The 17,450-nt window shown below is 48.0% G+C and overlaps 7 protein-coding genes across 7 annotated transcripts; 4 read left to right on the plus strand and 3 right to left on the minus strand.

Moving 5' to 3' along the window:
* Nucleotides 1-341: 341 nt before the first annotated feature.
* rsm25 (mitochondrial 37S ribosomal protein mS23) lies at nt 342-1,196 on the minus strand (the record flags this gene model as incomplete). Its single annotated transcript, XM_056645136.1, has 2 exons — nt 342-696; nt 766-1,196. The coding sequence occupies 2 exons, from the start codon at nt 1,194-1,196 to the stop codon at nt 342-344; spliced, it is 786 nt and encodes a 261-aa protein (XP_056500374.1).
* Nucleotides 1,197-1,602: 406 nt separating this feature from the next.
* On the plus strand, nt 1,603-4,125 carry N7469_006219 (pentatricopeptide repeat protein; the record flags this gene model as incomplete). The annotated part of the gene is made up of 1 exon (XM_056645137.1): nt 1,603-4,125. The coding sequence occupies one exon, from the start codon at nt 1,603-1,605 to the stop codon at nt 4,123-4,125; it is 2,523 nt and encodes an 840-aa protein (XP_056500375.1).
* Nucleotides 4,126-5,290: 1,165 nt separating this feature from the next.
* N7469_006220 (uncharacterized protein) lies at nt 5,291-5,917 on the plus strand (the record flags this gene model as incomplete). The annotated part of the gene is made up of 1 exon (XM_056645138.1): nt 5,291-5,917. The coding sequence occupies one exon, from the start codon at nt 5,291-5,293 to the stop codon at nt 5,915-5,917; it is 627 nt and encodes a 208-aa protein (XP_056500376.1).
* Nucleotides 5,918-6,981: 1,064 nt separating this feature from the next.
* On the minus strand, nt 6,982-8,601 carry cp9 (putative serine carboxypeptidase; the record flags this gene model as incomplete). Its single annotated transcript, XM_056645139.1, has 3 exons — nt 6,982-7,328; nt 7,354-8,298; nt 8,361-8,601. 3 exons carry the CDS (start codon nt 8,599-8,601, stop codon nt 6,982-6,984), a joined length of 1,533 nt encoding a protein of 510 aa, XP_056500377.1.
* Nucleotides 8,602-10,369: 1,768 nt separating this feature from the next.
* Nucleotides 10,370-12,357, plus strand: N7469_006222 (TCP11 family protein; the record flags this gene model as incomplete). Its single annotated transcript, XM_056645140.1, has 2 exons — nt 10,370-11,287; nt 11,347-12,357. The coding sequence occupies 2 exons, from the start codon at nt 10,370-10,372 to the stop codon at nt 12,355-12,357; spliced, it is 1,929 nt and encodes a 642-aa protein (XP_056500378.1).
* A 605-nt stretch (nt 12,358-12,962) lies between these two features.
* N7469_006223 (uncharacterized protein) lies at nt 12,963-14,144 on the plus strand (the record flags this gene model as incomplete). Its single annotated transcript, XM_056645141.1, has 1 exon — nt 12,963-14,144. The coding sequence occupies one exon, from the start codon at nt 12,963-12,965 to the stop codon at nt 14,142-14,144; it is 1,182 nt and encodes a 393-aa protein (XP_056500379.1).
* Nucleotides 14,145-14,985: 841 nt separating this feature from the next.
* N7469_006224 (uncharacterized protein) lies at nt 14,986-16,341 on the minus strand (the record flags this gene model as incomplete). The annotated part of the gene is made up of 4 exons (XM_056645142.1): nt 14,986-15,339; nt 15,396-15,647; nt 15,702-15,939; nt 16,016-16,341. The coding sequence occupies 4 exons, from the start codon at nt 16,339-16,341 to the stop codon at nt 14,986-14,988; spliced, it is 1,170 nt and encodes a 389-aa protein (XP_056500380.1).
* Between the last annotated feature and the right edge of the window lie 1,109 nt (nt 16,342-17,450).

Genomic DNA, 17,450 nt, shown 5'->3' on the forward strand with positions numbered 1-17,450 from the left:
AGCATTTGCAAGTAGTATGATTTCATGACCATGCTAAATACTATTAGTATTTGTCTATTTTGTTCAAGAGTATCTTTCACTAATATTAAAATATATGAATATCTTTTAAGTTAAATTGATAGTGGTAAATCTATAAGAATGAAGCATTGTCTCATTTGTTACGAGAATATGGCTATGGGAATACATCGAACAGAATAAATCAGATAATATACATGTCCATCAGATTGTGCGCCCTTGAACAAAGAAATTGCAACGACGTGTCTCTCTTGTCTTTTCTTTTTTTTTTTTGAAAATGTAATGCGAGGGAAAGAGACCTCTAAAGAACATCCCCGAGTCTTTTTTCACTGGGTCGCCGCTTCTGTCTCCATGCCAATCTCTGCGTCACGCTCTGCCTCGCCCTCCATTGCGAGTTCAGGAGCACCAGACATCGAGACTGCCCGCTGATCCAGCACTTGGGCCTCCAAACGAGCCCATGCCTTCCACTTCTCATGTTGCTCGTTCTCCAGCTCCATACCGATTTCCAGATACGACGGGCCAAAATTGGCACCAGTTGCCTGTGCCTCTTCGGCAGCAACCCGTCGTTGAATATCTTCTTTCAATCGCAGGTGATAGAATTCGCGGCGGGCGATATCATATGCGTTACTCTTGGTCATATCAGGGACATTGTTCAGCAGCCAAAGCTGTCGTTGAACAACACTATCAAAAAGATGGTACGTTAGAATGGAGACCCTTCAAAGATTTAGCTAGCAGAGATTAGAGACATACCTTTCTCCGTCCAGTTTCTTTCCAGGCTGTTGGATTCGGCTCCAATCGTGGTTCTCAAAGTCTTTACCGGTGCTTTCCAGGAGCACGCGAGGTCGCGCCAACTCCCAAGGATGATCACGGAAGAATTCCTTTCGCAGCTGATCCTCCTCATAGCGAAGTTCAACAGGTTTGAATAGACGACTGGGCTTCTTCGGCTTCCGACGCTTCTCTTGAACCTCAAAGACGACCTGCGGCTTGGAGGTGTCAGGGTTGGTCTGGAGACGTTGACGGATCAGCTGGTGCTGAGGAGTGCGGTTTCGAATGAGGGCCTCTGCAGGAGGAATTTCTCCAATGACATCAACCCATTGAGGTAGTTTCTTAATCTTTCCAGCAGCGAATTGGTTTAGCGCGGTTTGTCGCACCCGGAGGGCTGTGAGGTTGATTTTGCCCATGACGGCGGCGGGAGGGGGGGGGAAAAGGCCAGTGAGAAGGCCGTCCGTGGATGATCGATAGACTCAAGTATTGGTCCCAAGTTCCTTCTAGAGCCAATCCTCGAAATCGCCGAGCTCGAATGTACAACCTGAGAAGAGATGAATGAACGAAGGTGGTCAACCCGCGGAGAGAAAAAGACATTGGGGAAATACGCGGGCCCGATTGGTCAGCGCGGCTCCGCTGCAAAGTCCGCTTCGAAAAACACCTTCGACTTTCAACATCTTCGACCTTCTCTTCTTCTTCTGAACGTCAACTTATTCACTCTTTCTTGTCACAACCCCCTTTTCACACTCTCTTCTCCGGTTGTTGAGGACGGGCTTACTTGGACATGCATGGTTAACCGGGGCCCACAATGTCTGTCCTCTCATGCCTCCTCTCAATAGGTTCCCCAGCTCCTCGAGCCCGCGAGGTTCCTCCAAGCAGGTCGCGAGCGAGCTCGTCTTGTCTTCTCCGATGCCACGCCCAGAATTCCTCTTGTCCCGAGTCTCCATTCGCCGATTCTCTTCCCGTCGCATTCGCCCGTCCATCGCGTCGGTAGCGGACCTTTTCGTCGGTTCGCTCGTTCTGGCCGGCTACTGCCATGAGCATTCGCCACGGTGTCGCAGCTTGCCTGCGATGCCATCTAGGCAACCAGGACATCAATTGCGAGCCTACAGCCGTGATGGTTTTACCGATGGTGATCATCACTCCTCTCCCAAACCGTGGCCGGATTCGGGACAATGGCCGCGACCCCATCCGACGCAGCATCGATCACAGCTCGATACAGTCACAGCACAGACTGGGACAGGCCAAAAAATAGATCTAGATTTTAGGAGACGATTGAAGAAGACTGATGGAAATGACGCTGAAACCGTCGCCGAGAGGAAATCGCTAATAACAACTTGGCATCAATACTTCGACCCAAAAACACATAATCACACATCACACCGCGATAATCAGCTGTCCGTCCTTCCCGATGAACCGCAAAATGAGCTGGAAGAGGCGCTCTCATACGATGAGAAAAGATATCTGTCGACGGCGAGCTTGTACAGAAAGATCTTGGGTGATGAATATGACTGGAAGGAAGCTCTGAAACTGGTGCTCCCACATCCGCATCCACGAAGAAATAGGATAACTGGTCATCTGTACGAAACCGACAGCCCTTCCGTGGCAGAGCTCATTAGAGCTGTGCATTCCAAGCCGCCCTTATCTTCACAATACCTTTTCACGCTCTACCGAAGAATACCTACGCCAGGAGTTGAGAAACTACCCTCCACCACCCGTGGAGCCCTCCTTCGCCAAATGGCCAACCCTCCAAACCGACGACCCGTGGACATACGTCGGTATCTGGCTTTATTCGATGATATGCTTGCTTCCAACATCCCAATGTCACGATCATTGTGGACAACTGCAATCTCCTTTGCCAGCCGGCACTCGGGTCAGGGGAGAACAAGGAAGAGGAATGTTGTGAGAGCCATTGGCATTTGGCAACAAATGGAGCACTATGCCCAGATTGAATCCGACGAGGTTATTTTCAACATTCTATATGACGCTGCCATTAAAGCGGGTCAATTTAGCATTGCTGAACGTCTTGAGGCGGAAATGATCAAGCGAGAGCTCACCAGCACGCGATTTTTCCTTATCCCCAAGCTCAACTACTATGCGGAACGAGGAGATGTAGAAGGAATCACAAAGACGTTTGATAACTTTACTCAATCTGGAAACATTGTCGACACCGTCATCCTGAATGGATTACTGTCTGCATTCCTCAAAGCCGGCGATTTTGAGACTGCTGAGGGCATCTACGAGCGCATGCTTCTCGCACGGAATACCACAGAGAATGCCGCGCCCAAAACGGACGTCACCGGTGACTCTCTCACGACGCGATTTGAAATTTATCGGTCAACAACTAAGCGGCTGGGCCGCCTGTTGAAATTATCCGATGCTCTCAAAGAGCCTCTGCCTGGTCCTTACCGCGCTTTCCAAGACTCAATGCCTCTGACTCCCGATACCCGGACGTTTCATATCCTGCTCCGACACTACGCGATCAAAACTGGCCGATTCGACAAAGCTCTTCATATTATTCGCGACATGGAGAGCTTTTTTGAAGTACCACCTCGCCACATGATCTACAGCACCCTCTTTGAAGGCTTTAGTATCCACGGCAAAACCAAGAAAGAAACATGGACTCCGAAACGGCTCTGGGCACTTTGGCATTCATACGTATGGGCGCTGATCGACTCGAGAAACGCAACTACCAGATTTCCTGGAAGATTCCTCGGCTTCAAAGGAGCCGAAAAAGCCTATCGCCCTAAATGGATCAACCCCTTCGCGGAAGAGTTAGATGTCATCGATGCCGAAGGCAAGGATGCTGATGAGCTTTCGAAAATGTCTCAATCGGTTCCAAAGCCGACAATCAAACTGCACGGAGCCGATAAACATGATGAGCTATACATGTCTTTACCATCTCTGGGACCGAAACCTGATGCAAGCACGGATGAGACACCCCTTCCCGAAATGCCTCTCATTGAAACCCCTCCAAACTCAGATCATCGTCACCACGAACCCACCGGCGAAGACCAGGGAGTCATAATCAGAGAGGAACTTACCGCCGAGGAGTCCGAACGATCCGAATATCTTCTCAATTCCAAGTATACGGAGATGGATCTGCTAGACCCAGAGCTCGAGTACACCTCGCAGATGGGAAATCGTCTTGAAAACGGAGTTTTTGTCGGCCGTACGACCATTCTTCATGTACTGCGCGCCTTCGGTACTTGCACTAATTCCGAGGACGTGATCGAGGCCTGGGAACAGATGCAGCAGCTTTGGGACCCTCTTCATCGAAAAGCAACTGATGTTGCTATTATCCGGGATGAGCTTGAACGTCAGCTCCAAAAATTACACCTTTAGATTGGAGGTCTTGCGTTAATGTGGCGCGGACCCCAATCCTTGTACATTACTCATAGATTTACCATATACCGATACATTTCCAGCGGATCATTGTTTGAATAGGATTATTTCTTGAAATCTTCTAATATTGTTCACTATCATACTATGATAGTGCTGGTATCACTTTAACGGTTGAAGTTCGACTGTTGCCCAACATGCTGGACGCCCATCTGGGCCTCCAGCATTCGAGATACCTCTAGTACCTAGTGTAGGTACTAGGTAGTAACTAGTGTACTAGATATATCTTTCAGATTCTGGCCATGATCAACTACTGAGATTAGCAAATTTATTGAACTCTGATTCAACTATGACCCGATATATGTCATCCACCCACCCATTTGCGCTCCAAAAAATATCTCGATTTGTAAAATCCTCGAGCAAGACAAAATTGATCTCTAAAATACTCACTTGGTGTAATACTCTACTGCTGACGGCGAATTACTAATCCGGTTAGCGTAACCTATCCATGGGTCGAAGTATCACCGCGTCAACAATATCGCATCTTTGCAATTTATGATTTTTTCTCCATTTTTAGCTTGAAAGCAATCTGGAATCTGTGAAAAAATGAAAGATTTTATTCTTGTGAGTTGTTGCAACTAATTTTTTACCAATGACATAAGATAAACTGCCAACTGAGCTCATGCTTCTGCTATCTCGCTATCTATCGCCAGTAGACCTTTCTTGCCTGGCTTTATGCAATCACCGTTTTATGACTTTCTCCTTTGCTGGCAGCTTCAAGAATCTTCTAGGTCAAGTTGGAATAAGGGGGCCGAGTGAAGAACCTACATATCGATCTTTTAACCAGGCTTGATCGCAGTTTATCCCAATATTACCTTTGCTTGGCTTGCCTGCGACTACACCTTTGGAAATATGTGGAATTACCATCTCCACACTTCAAAAATCGGGGTTGCTATTACGGACTCGACACTCTTTCATCTCCTTTGGGTTTTCGCATGTTCCCTACCTACTCTATTTACAAGTTCCATTTCGTCCATCTCTATCTTGCGATGAGGAGACATTACTTCGGCCCATCTTTTGGGATTCCACCGATTCCTTACTGTATACCGAGGTTTCGAGAGCACTGCTTGACTCAAGAAATCCGAATTCCCCTCGTCGAACGGGTTTGATGTCTATCGATGCGCGTATCTGTCTCAATCCATCTAGCCTTTGCCTACGGATACAAAACATTACAGTCGCGAAACGACAAGATTTGCAGCCTCTTTTCCGGTCAACAAGTGATAAATACGATTATCGATATAGTGACAATATTGCGGTCTGTGAGCATATTGATCCTACCGATACCGTTAAATTATTGATCGGAAATTACTGTCGACAAGGTGAACGGGGTAATAGGCAATTTTCCAACCAAGGCAAATGCAATCAATGCAACACATCCTGGAATATGGAGCCACGAGAGCTTGAGGAACAGGATATATGCTTTGCCTTTACACTGTGGAAGGATCTAGGGTCAGGATTGGATCCTGAAGATGATCGGTGGAAAACCCATCTGTTCCAGAATCATCCGAAGACAGTAAGAAAAAGTGAAATGTTGGATGATCCACGTACTAGATTCGAGATGATATCAGAAGGGTGTAGTTTGCTCCAAGCAATGCCAATGGAAGAAATGTTTCGCCACAATATGGCTCTGTTGAAAGGACGGCGTTATCGAGCTGTTATGCGGTATTGGGGTGGGTGGTGGTATCTTCAAGGGGAGGAGCGTAAGACCAGATATCCCCAGTGTACTATCGTTTGAAATAAAAGATATTGCTGATACCTTTTACTACCGTAGTAATGTGGACATTACATTAATGTAGTGATAGTGTATCACTATATCAAGACCTCGTGAGAGGATTGGACAATTCTACACAAACTAGGACCTTGGACATGGAAGAGAATTCCAATAGCAGTAGCAGTGACACTGAGTAAAAGTTACTAGCATGAGTATTATTCGATCGACATCGATCAATCATGACTCATAGTGAGTGTTCATGAGGTCTGTTGAATAGCTTCTTACGAGAAAGGTTGTAACAATGAGCTGAAATTACAGAATACGAGTAAAGAAGCAATTTGAAAATGCATTAAAATAATGAAAGAACTAATGGGGTTCTTTCAATAGTAGACGATTGGGCATCGTAGTATTGGCAGTGTTGACTAGATCGTCTCATTCATGCCCAGGTGGACGCTTCGGCCCGTTGCCAAGCATCCCTGGTCTTATTGTTTATTGCATAAGCCAATGTATACAGTAGGATAGGTCTGAGTACGCTGAATACAAAAACCCATATAAAGTGGATTCTGAAAGACAAATTGGATGAATAAGAATGATGTTTGTGATCTATGAGATTCACGAAAATTTAGAGATCCAGCTTTGGAAGAGAAAAACTTGAAAATACAACTTGAAAAAGATCAGTAAGTCATCACATAGGAGTATAGAAATGCTCCCTTCCCTGCATTGCCTGTGAACAGGGCTGTTCACTACCAGTCCCCGAAATATCGGTAATATCTTTCAAATCCGAGTAGATGACGAAGAATGATTTCTGAATCTGGGAAGATTATTCTGCCTTCCTTTTTACACAATTTTCTTGATGATCGTTTTAGTCGACATCGTCCGATGCTTAATCACATCCCATTACTTATTGCAAAACAAACATGAAAAAAAATATATAGATAGCTGACATTTTTCGCCCTTCTCGACTGCCAAACTAGACTACAAGGAAAGGCTTTCATATTGTACATGGGAAGTGCATAAAGATACGATTTCTCCCATATCCGACCTAAGCCGAAAACAATCGCCCAAACACCCCTACTAAGTCTCCCAGTCTAAATTGTCCGACCTCCCACCACGACATCTCTCACAAAAGAAAACATTTCCTTCGGCTTATTAGCAAAAACACTATGACCCGCCGCATCGAAAAGATGATACGAGACTCCCCGTTCAGCCGCCCATATTCCCGCATTCACACTCCGCGAACTGTCATTCTTCGGCGCAGCATCATCAGCGAAGAACGAGCGGTGCGGCTTGACAGAGAAACCTTGGCCTCCTCTCCAGGTCATATTCTGGATTGAGAATTCTGTACCGATATGATTGAGGAGCATGTCCCATTTCCCATTGTAGATATGCAAAGAGATATTGTGCTCTGTCACAAGGGATGGGAGGATATGGTACGCTGGTGGAACAGGGGGGGGAGGCACCGAGGAGTGTTCCTAGTATAGTCGGATTGCATGCGCTGAAGTCACCGCTGTCTGTAACATGAAGGGCCTTTTGTACATCCTTTCGACTGAAGTACTCCCCTAGTAACGGGAGAGGGTCAATCGTACTGCAATCATGAGAAATATCGTAGACATCGTAGCAGGCTGGTCCGGTTCCTGCGGCGGATGTGGTCGTTAGGTAGTTCATTGCGGTAGAAAATGTTGCGCAGGGTCCATAGCAAGTGGAGTTGAGAATTGAGTGAGAGATCGCTGATGCGTTACTTGGACTAGTATCACATGAGCCATCTCCTGCAGTGAGTAGATCGCGACGGTGGATATCACGACGATAATTCATGTGCTCTGGATTTCCTGGAATATGGATCTTGGACTTTGGTGGGTACACCTCGGCTTCTTTGAGAGCCTGGGTGAAACCACAGATGTGATCTGCTGAGTCGAAGGCTGAGAGGATGTCTTTGGGGATATTGAGCTTTGTAGCCTGAGTATGAAGATAAGTTCCCATTGCCACGTCAGCCGTTGCGGCTGCGTTACCCCAAGATCCGTCACCGAGAGAGATAGATTGGAGGTTCAGTGGGAGGGTACGGTGGTTTTTCAATATGGCGGAGGCGATATAGGGCAGATAAATTCCAGCGTATGATTCGCCCATGAGATGAACCTTCTTCGATTTGAGGTGTGGAAAAAGTGACAGGAAAGATTCAAGCCATTTGATAAAGTGGATGGTAACATCGGCATTGTCTTTTGCTGGGTATGGGATGCTAGCTGTTGAGAAGCCAGTGCCAACAGGCTGATCCACGTAAAGGACATGGCCCAGTTTGGTCCATGAGTATGGATTGCGGGCCAAGTCAGTTGTATTGCCTATGAAAGAGAGTGGCCCATTTCCTGTAGTCATTCCGATCAACGACGAGCAACCTGGTCCGCCATTGAGCCAGACTAGAAAAGAAACATATTAGCGACGGAGTACTGTCTGATTCACATTTTCAAGCAGAACTTACGGATGAGATTATCATCGTAGTGGGTGTCCTCGGTTTGGAATAGCCAGAAGAAAAGGCTGTTCCCTCTCTCCAGCCCTGGTACTGGTAGTCTTCCAGCCCAATTCGCGGGCAGTATAGGGCTACCCGGCAGCGAGTGCACTGCAAATTGAGTGGTATTTGACCCATGTGTAGCCTTGGAGAACAGAATAACGGGCGCAGTCCATAAAAGCTGAATGAAGTAGGTTATTCCTAGCAAGTTCATGGCGAAAGAAGGTTAGCAATATCGAATTCTAGATGAAGCTGGCGATGCTCGTCTGTAGATGAAATTCCAGATAGAAAGTAGAGCAGCAGGAATACTAGAGGCATAAGAAAGCTTCCTGCTGTCCAGAGATAAAGTAGCATCTTCATCTTTTGTATCTTTGTTATAAATGAAGTGAACAAGTCTATAGCGGGTGAAAGTGTTATTGAGGGCCTATTTGGGCGATATACCCGCGGTTCGCAATTGGGGGTCAATAGTAGACCATGCGGACTCAATACCGGGTCTCGGCGAGATGAACACATAATCTCCGAGAAGTTCCTCTGACGATTCACTACATCTGCCACGTTTCTCCTCTATTCTCTGTGTAATAAGGATGATACTTCGCCATTCTTTTCTGATAGTTAGTGAGATGTTATGTGCCTGATTACTAAGGCCACCAAACCCTAAGCCGTTCTGATCTCCACGAATTCTCCACTTTCTTCCTTTTTCTCCCCCCAAAAAGTAGCCTCCACTTTATTTCAAACTACTACTACAACGACAATTCCACCTCACGATGCATCCACTTCACGCATTCGACCTGTCCAACCCAAACTGTGACGGGTATTCCGTCCCATCATCAAATCGACTGAAAAGTCCGTCACCGCTGCTGGCCCAGTGGCTCCCCGATCAATTCGGGGCGAATCCTCACGTGGTGGCCAGTGCGTGAAGAACAAAACAAAACAAAACAAGAAAAAAATAAAATAAAAAGTGAGGCGGTCGATGGTTCGATTGAAATCGATTTTGGCTTTTTTTTTCTCAAGTTCTCTCCCCCCTTTCAACCCTGCTCGATGCCAATTTACCGCTTAGGGGTATCAGGGGTCGATCTCCCGGCTCTCTTCTTCCTTAACAGTCGAGGGTCCTGGAAGCGGGTAGCAGCATTGGAATGTGAGGTCGATCCCCTCTGCTTGCGTCCACCCGAATCCGTCAGTCCTGAAAACGTTGCAGACCTATATCAGTCCAACCCGGTCGCTTTCTGAATCTCTCGACTTTTTGGGTTTTTCTTTGTTCCGTTCGTTTTTCCCCCATCTGTTTTCCCTTTGAAAGAAATCCATTCTTTCGCAAGGTCATCATCAGATACATAACGTATAAGCTTGTTCGATTGAAAGCTGGAAAGCATTTGTATACCGACGAACCCGCATAATCTGCGGCCTGTGACCTGCAATCTGCAACCTGCGTTTCCATGTGGATCTTCCGATCTTCATGGCTGAGATCTGATATTTGCTATACGTCGTGTTTGACGAGATTGTCTCGAACCGTACGCCGACGGCCCTTCCACAAAGAAAACAAAAGAAAACAAAAAAACAAAATAGCTTTTGCCTCCTGATCGCACCACGAGGCCGATCGCCCGCAGATTCCAGCATCGTCGGTGTGGCTCCACACCAGTTGACAGCTCACTTGCATCACTTCATCGGCAACGCGGATTGGCCGCCTGCCTGAGGCAAACAGGGGGGCGACTTCGAAAATCAATTGTAAGTCAACGGTCTCCTGTATTGCTTCTCCATCTTCTCTTTTTTATCTTTGTGGCAGGGGTTGGAAATGGCGTAGGGAGTTTAGACCCGTCATACCCTATCTCTCACTCTCTTCCTGTCTCCCTCCTTTGTGTATCAATCATAGCTGTCTTATCTAACGTTGCGTTCGCAGGAGTTCGAGGAATAGTGTGAAAAGGGGAAAAAAATAAGAAAAAAGAAAAGAAAAATTTCAGTAAAGGAGTATCTTGGGGAATTTAAATACGATGGATCTTCAAGGCACAAAAGAGGCGCGGACCCAGGAGGAGGGTGCGGACGGTCCTTTGGATGCCTACGGGGCTGGTAGCGGCCGTTCCAAAGAGTATCACAAGAGCGAGGGGCGCGATTCTCGTCATGAAACTCCCGCGAATGTTCACCCTCTTCGTCGTCGTCAGCCTGGTTTCTCTTACCCACATGGCGCTCGCTCATCTGCGCCATCTACCAAGACATCGAGGCCTCGCGATCCGTCACCATCTCCAGAGGCCATCGACATTCCACAAAATCTGGGACTGAGCTCTCGCGACCAACGCCAACTACGCAAGGCCAATCGTCATCCACCCGTCACCAAGAAGACTCTTAGTGAACTTGATTTGCCGTGTATCATGAGTAATATCAATCTCCGCATGGACGCTAATTTCGATCGTGATCTACACTTCAAGCCCGACCTCGAGGGCGAAAAGGGACGACGCAAGCGGAAGGAAGCTGCTGACTATTGGGACTCAATGGCATCGGAGATTGCTATCTATGCATTCCAAGCTGCACAAGCTGCACAATCTGGCGAGACTGACGATGCATCTAGTACTTCTAGAGAAAGTGGAAAGCGTACTTTTGAGCCTCGTCTGCCTGGCATGTTCGAAACCCTGCAAGAAGTCATCAAGACCCTTGTTCCGGAACGAGATCACCCAAGCGTCATGCAGAACCTGGAAGTCTCTCTGCTGATGCAGCAGGTTCGCAAAGGTGTTTTGGATATGGTTGCGCTGGCAGAGTGGTTGGCGGCTCTTTTGAAGACCCACTGCGCTCCGATGCGAGACGAGTGGGCGGATAAAATGGTCGAACAGATCACCGAAGGCTCCCAGTCGCAGGATCCAAAGGAAATAGTGAATGGGTTACAGACGCTCTTTGCTATTCTGGAGGCCATGAAACTCGTAGGTGGTGATCTTATGAAATTGAAAAAGATGTGTCTTGACTAACATGACTTGCTTAGGACGTGGCAAACCACCAAATACGAACTTTCCGAGTCCTTTTGATCGAAGACACAGTGCCATTCTTGACTGAATATTTCGAAAGCAAGATCAATCGTGGTGGCATCCAGATTGAATCTGCTCGCCAATGGTACCTGTCCGCACGGGATCGCGCTCAGCAAGAGGACGAGGAAAAGAGCCCTACATCTTCACAGCCTGATGACATGAAGCCTCTTGATGCTCTTTTCCGTGGAATTTGTGACCAGCTCCTCCAGTTCACTCCACCGACAGAGTTTCCCGAGACATTCTTCTTCGATTCGGAAAGGCTTTGGCAGCTACGAGGAACCATACAAAACCTGATCAACCTCGAGATTGCTTGGTATATCTTCGAATCATACGTTCACACCCAAAAGCGTTATCTTTCTGCCCGGGACGAGACATACGCCACCTTCCGCACCCGCATCTGGTCTCTAATGGAAGATGGGATGGACCTCACGAGCCGAGCCGACAGCAACGCTGCTGACGACGATGACCCTGATCTCCGAGGCGGGACTCGCTGGACTCAGAACATGCGCTGTATCTCACTGGAGATTGCTCGATTTGCCTGTGCTGCTTGCTGCCTTGATAATGTTGTGGCAGATGAAGTCATGACGCCTATCGAGTCGGCCCTTGAATGGCACTTGTCCAACGAGTCCGACCTCTTCCGCTATTTCCAAAATACCATGCGTAGCAAGGTCATGGCTGCTACTCTCGCTTCAGCACAAAAATACCTCCCACTTTCGCCTCTTGCTATCTGTGAATCGCAGCGCATCGGACCGCAGCAACCTTCGACGGGCCCAGCTGCCCTAGGTGCTTCATCCTCAACAGCTACTTCCCCCTCAGCTTCTGCACAATCTCCCACATCCCAACAGTACGATATCGATCGTGTCGGGATGCGTCTTGCTCATATCGGTGTTTTGCATTGGCGTGTTTGGGCACCTATTCTCTACTTGAAAGAGGAGATTGCGGATCTTGACCCTCCAGCGTTCCTCTAGTCGTGCATCACATCACATCACCTCACCTCATTGTGATTCTATTATTGCTGCATTTGGTGTTTTTGTCTTTTCACCCGGGCTGTTTTTACTTGTTCTTGATTTTCTTCTTACTATTCAGCGCCCTTTGCATTGGAGTTGGTTCTACTGGAGTTTTCGGGCACTACGGGGCGTTCAAGATGGCCCATATAGACCAGCGTTGCTTTGTTGAGATGGAATCCGGAAAAAATGTACACAATATTCGGCTCTATCGAATCTGATAAATCTAATCCTTATTCAATCCTGCAATTTCTATGCTTTTCCTCTAGAATGTAAAATTTGACTATAATAAAATATCTCCAATTCACCCGCAACCAACCGATCTGCAACGATCGACAACGACCGCCTTCCCATCCGGCCATCCCATCGCATCCCTTGCAAAATAATCCCACCTTCACCAGCCATCTCCGGGTATTCAACGCCCACAATTCACATTCACTCGATTCCAAGAATACACAACATGACCCGATCGGAATCTTCAATTTCCCCCACATCCAACACAACCACCCCACAACCAAACACCCCTTGAACCCGATCAACACCCAACCGAACAAGGCAATACGAAAACAATGCGTCTGACACCAACCCTCCTCTCCCTCTCCACACAACCCCAATGGCAAACACCCTGGCTCTCAAATCTCCGTCTATCAGTCCTACAGAAACTCGCCCGCGCAACAGGAATACCAAGTACAGGCCCACGCAAAGAAATCGCCACACGAATAAATGAAGTTCTGGAAATCCAACGCGCGGGCCGTAATACACGGACTGATTTTTTAAGACAGGCTGGTCCATTGAGTATATTGAGTATTGATATGGGGATTCAAAATCTAGCTTTTGCGCATTTAAAGCTCGATAATCCATACCGGGATCTTGACGGTCAGGGCGACGGCAATGAACTTGATATACCTAGACCGGAAATTACGGCTTGGAGACGATTACCATTATCGGATATTGCGAGTTTAAAAGGAAATTCTGCAAGTGCGATACTCAAAGCCTCCGAAAATGAACACATCGTCGGTGAATTATCGGGGTCAGATCATGAGGAATCAGATACACCGGTTCCTAAATCATTTTCTCTACCTTATTATGCGGAGACGGCGCATACACTTCTACATACCCTCGTATCAAAATATAAACCCACTCACATTCTAATTGAACGTCAGCGATTCCGAACCGGGAGTTCGAGTCATGTTCAAGAATGGACGATACGGGTGGGTCTTTTCGAGGCAATGTTATATGCTGCATTGGAAGTTATGAAAAAAGAACGTGGAGGAAATCTAGCAGATCTAGGCGTCCATGGTATTGATCCGAAACGAGTCGTTCAATATTGGGGTGAGAAGGAGATTGGATTTACGAGTGTTGAAGGGGAGGATAAAGATAAGAAACGCAGACCGACGAGTCGGGAGGTAAAGAAAGCTAAAATCGAACTTGTGGCTAAATGGCTTGAGGCCGAATTTGGATTATCCGAGTCTTCTACTTCGAAGATTGATTCTGGCGCTCGGCGCAGAGTTGATATTTCTGGATCGGAATCTGTGAGGAGTCTTGCTGAGGCTTATCTGGCTCGGTTGAGAACTCCTGCAAAGCGGGGATTAAGTATGCGGGGGCGGCCTAGGGGGGAGACTGTTGCGAATGATGTGATTAAGTTGGATGATTTGGCGGATTGTTTGTTGCAGGGTGTTACTTGGATGGAATGGATTCGTATGCGTGAGATGGTGGTTCGTAAGGGTATGGCTGTTTTGGAGGAGATTTGAGGTAATTATGCACATATCTAATGTATAGTACTAGTGGTCAGTATATACTGGGCTATTTCTGAATGAGTATCTACGTATGGACTCGGTGTCCATCCTCTACTTGAATATCTTCAGCATGATTGAGGTTGAATGAGGGACGAATTAGGGCTAAATGCGGCTGAAGATCGGCGGGATCGACAGATCAACGGCTCAGCTAAAAGGTGCACTATAAACTATAACCCGATTGTATTATGGCCTACTACTACGGCTTGGTGAGATCCTATCGCAACAGGGTCAATATACGCAATTAGTTCAAAGGATAATAAAATAGTTTTGTACAAGTCGTTACGGGTGTTAGCATAGTTTGCTCCCTTGCATCCTGCAAAAGAATCTAGACACAAACAAAACCCTCGGAAAACAAAATGTCCTCATCCATTCGCCACCCACCAGTCAAGATACGAAAAGTATTTTCGAGTCACAGTTATGACAGAAATAAAAAGGAAGAGTAAAAAAAATTCATTCTCATTGGGAGAATTCAAAAGAGCCACCTGGTAATCAATGGAACCAGCAACACAATAAAGTGATGATGAATCCATCGACCACGACTCAGTGTGGAAAGAAGAAGAAAATGGAAAAGATATGGCACCCAAATGATTGGTCCATAGATCAGAAGAGAAAGGTTAAAAATGGTGAAAAGATCAGAAGCGCTTGTACCTTAGCCCAATGCTTTGTCTTGTCGAAATAGGTACAACACCAGCGTGCAGACGCACGAAGAAGAAATTTGAAAATGGAACGCTCTCAAATCATTTGCTGGGATGTGTAACGCTTCTGCTAGATGAGGGTTCTATCAGACGCGCATGGCTTAGAAAAGGCGGGCCAGACGAGCGAAGAAGCCGGTGGGCTCGGGCTTAGCGGGCTCGTTGGGGGCAGAGGAAGCCTGGCCACTAGGGATGGGCAGGATGGAGGCAGCGCCCGATGGCAGAGCTGAGGCCGAGGAGATGGGACGGCGGGTGAACGAGGGCCATGGGCGAGTGCCATTGCCGCTGAAGTGAGGACGACCGGTGGGGGTGTAGGTCACAACAGGGGTCTCGGTCGAGGTCTCAGTAGCGGTAGCGGTGGCAGGAACGGTAGTCTCATCATCAGAACCCTCCCCGTTGTCAGCACCGCTGCCTTGTTGGTGATTGTTGCTGGCTGGAGCAGAGGTGGAGGCACCGTTCTGTCATATAGAGTTAGTTTGGATGTTCATTCATAGTAGCTCCTCCGGGCACATACAGCAGTGACGGTCTCGGTAGCAGTCACAGTGACGGTGACAGGCTTGCAGTCACCAGAGTCGGAGCCACTTCCAGAGCCACTGGCAGCAGCGGAAGAGGTAGGGACCTCGGTCAGGGTGACAGTCTGGGTGGCAGTCGAGTGGAGGGTGGAGGTGACGGTGGAAGTCTGATCGTCAGATCCAGATTCGGAGCCAGAGCCCTCCTGGTTGTGGGCCTGGTCACCGGGAGTCTCCAGAGCACCGCTGCTCTCGGTCTGTTCGAGATTAGTTTTCTATATCTGACATCGATATTGAAGATTGATACTTACGGCAGTGACGGTGTGCTGCTCAGTGGCAGTGCGCCAAATGGTGGTAGTAACAACGCTAGCAGTGGAACCACTGCCAGTGGTGTAAGTGACGACAACAGGGGTCGAGCTGGGAGCCGCAATGGGAGAAATAGAGGCGCTTGAGCTGGGACGGCCAGTAACAATAGGACGGGAGGTGTGAATCACCCAGGGAGCAGAAGAGCTGGGCTTGCCAGAGGGAGTTCCCGAAGGAATAATGCTGCTGACGGGAGCAGTGCCAGAGGGAATGACGGAGGGGGCTCCAGATGGAGTGCCGGAGGGCACGACGGAAGGCACACCAGACGGAGTTCCCGAAGGAACGAGAGAGGGAGTACCAGCCGGGGGGAGTTCCAGCAGGAGTGCTAGCAGGAGGAGTACCAGCGGGGGTAGTGCTGTCGGTGGGGGCAACTCCAGAAGACTCCGGGGTAGAAGCGGCCGGCTCAGAGGGAGTCTCGGAGGGAGTCTCAGAAGGAGTTGGGACAGGCTCGGGAACAACGGTCTGAGTGAGGGTCTGGGGCAGACCAGAGGGATGGGGGTGACGAGCATGCATATCGTGAAGGTTGGCTTCACCGACAGCAGCCACAGCGGCAACCAGTGCCAGAGCGAGCTTGTTCATTCCATGCATATTGAGCGAAAGTTGATAAGAATCTCAAGGACAATCAATGTCGGGAGAAAGAGTGTAGATAGTCCACGTAGGAACAACTAGAGAGTGAGAGTGAGAATGAATGTGAGCGAAATCGATTCGCGTAGAAAAAGAATGACTGGATACAATTGTCCAGAGAAAGAAAGAAAAAAAAACAGAACGTAAAGAAGGTGGGCAGCACAGCTTGAAGAAGGAAGAAGAAGAAGAGAAGAGAAGAAGAGAAGAGGAGGAGAAGGCGTGGACGAGTTAATTAAGGCCCACCTCAATCTACTCATTCTCAGATTGGGAAGGAACTAGACTCGTGCCTGCCCATTTCCCTCAATTGTGTATGGTAAGATTACATACTCGTTACCCTACACTATGAGATTATGTATTATACTGTACTCCGTACGGCTGTACGTTAGATGAACACTCGACCCTCTTCCTTTCAACATCTGCCTCCTCCTTCATCACCACCACCACCTCCAGAATATTCAGTATGGACCAGGCACAATGTATTACATCAAAAAGTGGGTCGCCCCACCGTCTCAGGGCACCCCCCGTGTCAATCCAATCAGCCACCCCAGCCGCCATATCAATTGGACCTTTAATCTCACCTCGCTAGTCTGGGAAATCCCACAGCGAATAAGGCACATCCCATCCTCTATGACAGCGAAGGGTGGCGCAATCACAACTGCAGAGATTTTCCCGTCTTGCACGTTTTCGTCGGACAACAGAATGCTGGGTGACACCATAGTCAAACGATTGTACGGAGTAGTAAAATTGCAAAACTGACTACCGAGATCGATGGTCCTAGCTTACTCCGTATACTGCTTCAAAAACCGAGCTACACGATCTTCAAATGAACCCAAATCTTTACGCGGTCGCTTCAGAATGAGTCCACCCCGAGTCTGAATTTACCCCCTTATTGTCCCCGTTCAGTTCGTCCACATCCAAGGGCTGGGGCGTCTTAGCCACCGTTTCAGTGTTTCACCAAACGGCAATCGGGGGCGTCCGGCCCAGCGACCGTTTCATATTGAATGTTTAGCCTCCCGCCACCTATCCCAGCGTAGGGTCCTTACAGTATGGCCCTTCCCCTGGAGATGATGATA

Source organism: Penicillium citrinum, assembly GCF_028827155.1.
Source record: "Penicillium citrinum strain IBT 23319 chromosome Unknown utg000005l:1.0-1900146.0:1.0-1900348.0, whole genome shotgun sequence".
NCBI lineage: Eukaryota > Fungi > Ascomycota > Eurotiomycetes > Eurotiales > Aspergillaceae > Penicillium > Penicillium citrinum.